General features: G+C 32.2%; 1 protein-coding gene across 1 annotated transcript in view; it reads left to right on the plus strand.

The window, feature by feature from the left end:
- The window catches only part of Synd (protein kinase C and casein kinase substrate in neurons protein Synd), a gene marked incomplete in the record, with an annotated part of 42,230 nt that extends 35,568 nt beyond the window's left edge, over positions 1–6,662 (plus strand). Inside the window, 6 exon segments of the mRNA XM_011304861.1 lie at positions 1,540–1,766; positions 1,843–1,963; positions 2,911–3,021; positions 3,229–3,392; positions 5,538–5,698; positions 5,977–6,662. Coding sequence (XP_011303163.1) covers positions 1,540–1,766; positions 1,843–1,963; positions 2,911–3,021; positions 3,229–3,392; positions 5,538–5,698; positions 5,977–6,089 — 897 coding nt within the window.
- Positions 6,663–7,385: the final 723 nt, after the last annotated feature.

Raw genomic sequence — 7,385 nt, forward strand, 5'->3', positions numbered from 1 at the left:
GGGAAAGAGGAAAATTATTCATATAAAAATTCGTTTGTATTTAATATTTATAACAACGAGAAAAAAATTTCTGTCCAAAAACAGAAAATACCCTTCTTTAAAAAAAATAATCTCTCTACAAGGTGAAAATGATGATCAGGATCAGAAATGAATTCTACAAACCGCTTGTTCAGAAAAAAATTAACTGAAGTTTTGAACATCAAATCTCACGAAACGATCAATTAATTTCTCAAAGTTTATCCCTTTTTATGCATTGATTTTGCGTTAAGTGGAATTGTACTTTTCTGTAATTATTAATTTATGAATTGAAGTTGAAATGTAATTCTAAGATTCTGCGGAAGACATCGCTGCTCATAAACTAGTTCATTTATTGGCGTTAAAGATCGACAAAATGACAAAAATCAGACACCAGGTTGCGTAGGACAAAATTAATTAACTATTTAAAAAAAACAATACACTAGCGGGAAAATGGAGAGAATGGAGAGAATTCTCACTAACTTTTCGAATAGTGCACATTCGTATTTTCTTGGCTCGGATAACTTAATTTTCCCCACACGTTATCACTCCCTCAATAAATATTTCCAGTAATTAAAAATGATTCAAAATGTGTGACAGCTTCAGAGATTTTTTCTGAGCGTATAAAGATATTTCATATCATATATTAAATAATAATAATAAGATATTAAAGGGAATGACAACGAGAAGGTCTAATGATCTTTCAGAGTTATCAAGGCGCAAGCGTTCACTTTTTGAAAAGTCACAAGGAGAATTATATCCCACGAAAAACATCTCTCACATTTCACTTTTCCGCGGATTTCATGAAAATTTTTGCGGATTGAATTCAGCCTAAACAGGCATGTGAAATTCGGCCTTTTTAGATGCCAATAAGTGGATGTCGTGCATGGACCAACCGATTACTAAAGTTACTTAGGAATACTAAGATTGGTGACATTAAGTTTGTATGTATAATAATTGTCTGCATGTCGCATGATTATTAATGTTCTTTTCTGTCTTTTCCTCCTTTTTCTTTCATTGGTTTTCTTCCAAGAGAGTACAATTGGTAAGCCAGTAAAAAAAAAGAAATAATAACAAAAGTTCAATGTTGAAATACAACTGTAGTAAATTATGGATAAAATATTTATTTATTCGTTCAGAGGAAGTTGAATGACATCGACTGTTTCTTTATTAATTAAACAGATCAGGAAGATGATAAAGAAATATTCAATGTTTCGGGTTCTAGTTTTTAATAATTATTTAATAATTATTAATTACATGATTTTAGTCTCATTGTAGATCCTCACCGATGTTTATTCTGTTACAAAAAAATCTTACATAGCAGAAAAATCGTTATAATTCTCTCCAAATGTCTTTTATAATATATTGTTTCCCACAACCGTCAAGAATGCCGGTATTAATTCCCCAATAAAATTTACCTCATTGTATTATAATCATTTCGAATAGTTGGAATCTCATTTGAATGAAAACCTTTCTCCCTATAAATTAATGACGCATTAATTAACGATTAAAATCCGTCCACAGGTGAAAAAAATGCAGGACCGAGTACAGAAGACTAAAGAAGAGGTGCAGAAGGCAAAGGAGAAATATGAGGCATCACTTCAAGAAATAAATCAGTACAATCCAAAGTACATGGAAGACATGACTCAGGTGTTTGAAAAATGTCAAGAGATGGAAGCACAACGACTGCAATTCTTCAAGGAAGTCCTATTTGGTATTCATAAATGTCTCAACATATCACAGGATCCAGTGTAATTATAAACACCAAATACATCTTGAAATGGTGAAATGCATATGTAACATGCCTGACACTTGTTTCTATTTCAGTCTTCCACAAATTTATGAGGAATTTTATCATACCATTAATAATGCCGATTTTGAAAAGGACCTCAAGTGGTGGTCGAATAATCACGGGGTCAATATGGCCATGAACTGGCCACAATTCGAGGTAATCATTATTATGAATTTGTTTTCTTTGTAGCATGATTGAATTCCTCGATTTATGATATAATAATGAGATTTTTTATCATTCATTTTTAATAGTTCAAGTGTCGTTGTTCCATAACTGAACGAGTAGTTATACATCAATATTAATAGAAATATTAATAGCATGGGTTAGCTGATTGAATTTTCTTTTTTAATATATAGTGTCTCATGGGAGGTCATCAGCTGCTTATTGGTCGATTGAGAGAATTAGTCGATAGAAAAGAATAGTTTTTAAAAATATTCATCGTGAATTAATTAAAGTATAAGGATTTAAAGTTGACTCTCGGGACTTTCGCTTGAAATTTTGAGCATAGGGGTAGTCTCCGAGAGACTTGCATAGAAAATTAATTACACACTTTATTTAATAGTTTATCACCTCGAGTCACATGAAATTAATTTTTTTTTTGTATCTGTCATTTTCCTTTGATACTTGTTTACAATTTTCTATTTACCATATTTGATTATTGCAAAACCGTTACATGGTATATTCCAGTCGTATATTCCAGATGATAATCGCGTCGACAAAACGGTCTGTGCCATTAAAATAATTACATGAGCACAATAATCAGTGATTTAGGAGTAAATAATCAAGAACTTTTTTCTATAAGGACTTCTTCAACTCTGAGACGAATCTTTCGGTATTTTTTTGTAAAACAAGGGAATTGTTATCTAAACAACCCCGCAATAACGATCGGCTTTAGTTTAATCACTTGACCACAAATTATTATTTCTGATTGAATATTTTAAACCGCATTTGAAAGAGCTTCACTATGTCAGCAATAAAATCTCTTTAGAGATCGAATTTTGAGGATATCGTCATAGTACTTAAAAAATACATTGATATAAATAAAAAAAAGTTTTGGAATGCCCTTGCATGTCATTGTTTTTGGTCATTGCTATATTACACAGGATTATACCGAGGAATTCCGTGAGATCACCAAAGGATCAAAATCGAAAGAGGCCCTACCAGCTGGCTCCATTACCCTCATCAATCAACGCCCAGTTGGGGAAGACCTGCATGTAATATTTTTTATTTTATTTTTTTAAACATATTCTTTAATTTGACATTTTCAACTTTTGAGGCATGGATGCGTTCAAATAGCAAAAAAAGAATTAAGTAGCTACAATTCCTGTTAAAACATCAATTTCAAGTACTATAAACGCATTGATAAAATAACATTTTTTTTTCTATGTACGGTTTTTAAATTTATGATTTTTTGAATTTAGGATTTCCCACCAGTTAATAATAAAACAAAAGCTAAGCCACCAAGTGCTAGAGCAATACCAGAGAACAATGGGGAAGGTAAAACGGATACATTAGGATCATTGAAGCAGAGCGTAGAGAAAAATAATCATGATGGTAACTCCGTCAACAGATCTTCTATGATTACGTAAGTAATGGTGAATTTACGATAATTCGAGGAATTATTTTGAGATATTCTTTATGTTCAAGTGAATTACAGGTTTTAACTTTATAGAAAGAAAATTTGGCCACTATCGGTTGACAAATCCCTCGTGAAAGCTAGAAAAATCCCTAAAAAATCGTTAATTAGCAACTTTTTAATAATTAATCATTGACGTAATTCATGTTATGGTGTGTGAAAGTCGGAGTTAGATGTAGACTAAACTTGGATAAGAGCGTATTAGGGAGCGTATTTAGTAAAAATTACGGAACTTTCAGTTCACTTACCGATTACGGAGTTGATTCGAAAAATTTAAGTGACGGTATTGTTATTTTTCATCGATAATTCAGATAAAAATTACGTGACAGTTCCGTAAAATTTCCGACAACGACATTTCGCTCCAGAATTACGGAAAATGCACGTAATTTTTATTGAATAATTTCTCTCAGTGTATGAGGGAAAGTATCCAGTATTAGGAATTGGAACTTTTAGCCTGCAACTTCTATAAACATTTAAAAATCCAAGAACAAATCGCCCATAATTCAAGTCGAATTAACGTAATTAGATTTTCTAGCTTTTTTCATAAATTTTCTGGGAGAGAAAGGAATACTCTCGGCTAAATATGGGAACTGAAAAATGTAGACCAGCTGCACTATTTATGATAAGTATGAAATAAACGTACGAGTGGGATGTAATCAGCGAATTATGGGTGAATTACTCGTGCGTAATTAGTCAACGAGAACAGGGTCATGTTACCATTGTAATAGGTGCGTCAAATGGAAGAAAAATCTAGAGGAATTTTAATTCAATCGAGAAACAGTTAATCGAAATGTTTCGGGCGACCTCGGGGTCATTTGAATTTCGGGCCTGCTCAATGAGAAAATCCTCAAGACGCGGTTTCTTGTCTATTGAAATTAAACGAGTGACGATTTCAAGTAGATCGCCGATCCTCGTTTCTTTGAGTTAATAAATAAATAAGTACAAGATCGTTAACGAGTTATGACTGAATTAGTGACCGACATCTCATTAGTCAATCAGTAAACAATACACTGCGAAAAATTTATTAAAATGTGGTAAAACTAATTGTTTGCGACCAAAAATAGTTGGTGTTGTTGAATTAGATTTAAAACAATCAAAATATTTTTCTAATGTTAATAAGAAATAAATGAGTTGGGATTACCAAATATGAGTCTGGTAGTAGAGTCGTGATTGAACGATCACGATCATTAAATGGATAGGCCATTTTTACTGACTTTGTCACTCCGTACAATGTTACAGGAAGGCTATCTAGGCTAGCCAAGGTTGGACTGATAACACCTGCCAATATAGTTATCTGTCGATTCTCGATATTCGTTCGACTTCATGCTTGAATGAAGTTGACAGCCCCTCGACGAAGTGACGGCGAAATGTCTTTGATCATTTTTCGTATGACCCCGATTTCCAACGCTCAAAATGGGCCATCGGATAAATTATCGCCTAGCTTATTTAGTTTAGGAGATAATTGCTAATTGATAAGCTTAGATCGGTGATTAGAGCTTGATAATTCTGGTGGGAAGTGGGTTTAAGATATTTCCTCAGCTACTTATGCTTGTGAATAATCTCTTAATATGGTAAAGACACCAAATTTGAACATCTGGCGCGAAGAAAAAATAGTACCAAAGTATCAAGAACTTTGACGCGTCATTTTTTAAATACACAATTTCAAACTTTGAAAAAACATGAAGTTTCGACAGTAACGGTGCATATTTCGAACACGGCGTTGTCAAAGTCCTCAAAATTATGAGAATAATTTTTGTATGCATCTAACAGATATTGTATTGTACCCATCGTACACATATTGTGAAATTTTTCGCAAGTACATGCCACTGCGGACTCTCATTGCGGTAATTTTTTATAGTGAACAAAAGTTCAAACATTTATCATAAGTCCTATCACACTCTTTTATTCTCTGGGTTTTATCTATGAACTGAGAATTAGTCCAGAGTCAACCTTGAGTGTAATTTATCAGAAAGTAGATAGTTCTAATTGAGAATTAATTGACAACTGATACGTGACGGGAAAAAATTCTTGAAATACGATATGATATCGATATTCTCATGCAAATAATTGTGATCTGTACATATTTTTTTTTAGAAATGGAACGAATGCCAAGCAAGAATCAAATCCTTTTGACGAAGAAGAATGGGACGAAGATGGAGGTGAGGCCTTGGTAGACACAGGTGAACCTGGTGTACCTGTTAGAGCGTTATACGATTACGAAGGTGCAGAGGCAGATGAATTAACATTCAAACAAGGTATGAAATTTCAATCAAATTATCCATTAACTTATCAAAGTAATACAGTAATCAATTTTATTTAATCCTTGAATATTTCAGGAATTCCCGCTATTCTGATACTGCTCAATAGTTTTTTAAAAACTACGCGAACTAATTAGCAAACTCTAAAATCCAATGAACTCCATTTTTTTTTTTTGCAATCGTGATAGAAATGTTCAACTGTCATTTATGGAATAGCAATGATTTCTTAGTTTTTATAGGAGACGTAATTAAATTTGAAAAAAATATATTTTCAGGTGAAGTATTTGAAAAATTAGAGGACGAGGACGAGCAGGGCTGGTGCAAAGGAAGAAAGGACGGCAGAGTAGGTCTTTATCCAGCAAACTACGTCGATGTCGTATCCCAGTAATGAGTTTATATTTTGAAAACCTCTTGAAAAAAGCCAAATTCCAAGTGATTAATTCAATTAATCGCACCGTGTGCATGAATAAACATTGAAATGCTTAATTATTCATCACACGGATGGACAAGAAAAGGGCCCCTTGTTTATAATCAATTCAATAAACAAATACTGTCACTAATGACTAGTGAATCCCCTCACCTATCAAAATTTCAAGAGGTTGAGTTGTTCGTAATTCGTTGTTCAACGAAATAAAACAAAACGTAAGACGAAAATAGATAAGAAAAATATAGAGGCCAGTTTGATACATTAAAATGGCAGGCTGGTTGATGTTATTATTATTATTTTTTTTGTTTTCAAATAAATCTGAAAGAAATGAGTTGTGAAAGAATTACCGAGGACGATTGAATGATTTGAAATTGTCTATCTGGAATGCTAGCTTAGTGTATGGAAATAATACCAGTATAATATACAGGAAAAAGATATATATGAGAAAGAAAATCATCGCAAGTATTAAAGGGTGCGATGGAAAAATGCGTATGCCAATTAATAGATTTTTTTGAATAAAAGAAGACAATTGTACAGATTTGCGTTTTTCTTGTTCCCTAGACTTATTACTGAAACTAAGTCTTACTTACTTATCGGGAAAATCTCACTTCCTATTTATCCTCTTATTATTTCGGCAGCAAAAACAAGATATTAAAAATTATATTTAATTTATTGTTATTATAATTATTAAATTTTTGAGTTAATATAGTATTTGCGAAAAACAAAAAAAAAAACCTTTATGAATGATGTCATTGTAAATAATAGTTATCCTTATAATAGAAAAGTACATTGAAGTTATTATTGTATGGTTTTAGATTCATTAATTATTATATCAATGATCAATGTTATTGACACGTTACACATAAACAAATTATATTCTCCCCTTCCTTCCCCAAATAATTGTATTACAATTAAGAAAACACGGGACCCAAATTATAGTCTGTTTTTTAATACGGAACACAAATGGAACAGAATAAACAAATACCAAATTCGATTAACAAAAAATCAGACTAATTATTGAGGAAATTTTTTCCTCCGATTATTTGAACAACAAATGTCCCAATAGCATTCTCATCTGTATGGGTGAAATTTAAGGAGTGATATCAGATAGGCACGGCGGCGATGTGTGAGTCGAGCGTAAAATGGTCAAGTTTGTAATGCTATTTTCTATATTTATGAAATCAAAATGACAAGCATTGTAAAAATTATATTTATCATCAATATATAGAATTGATGATTAAATCGCATTGATATTTT

The sequence above is a fragment of the Fopius arisanus genome, unplaced genomic scaffold (genome assembly GCF_000806365.1).
Source record: "Fopius arisanus strain USDA-PBARC FA_bdor unplaced genomic scaffold, ASM80636v1 scaffold00001, whole genome shotgun sequence".
In the NCBI taxonomy this organism is placed as follows: domain Eukaryota; kingdom Metazoa; phylum Arthropoda; class Insecta; order Hymenoptera; family Braconidae; genus Fopius; species Fopius arisanus.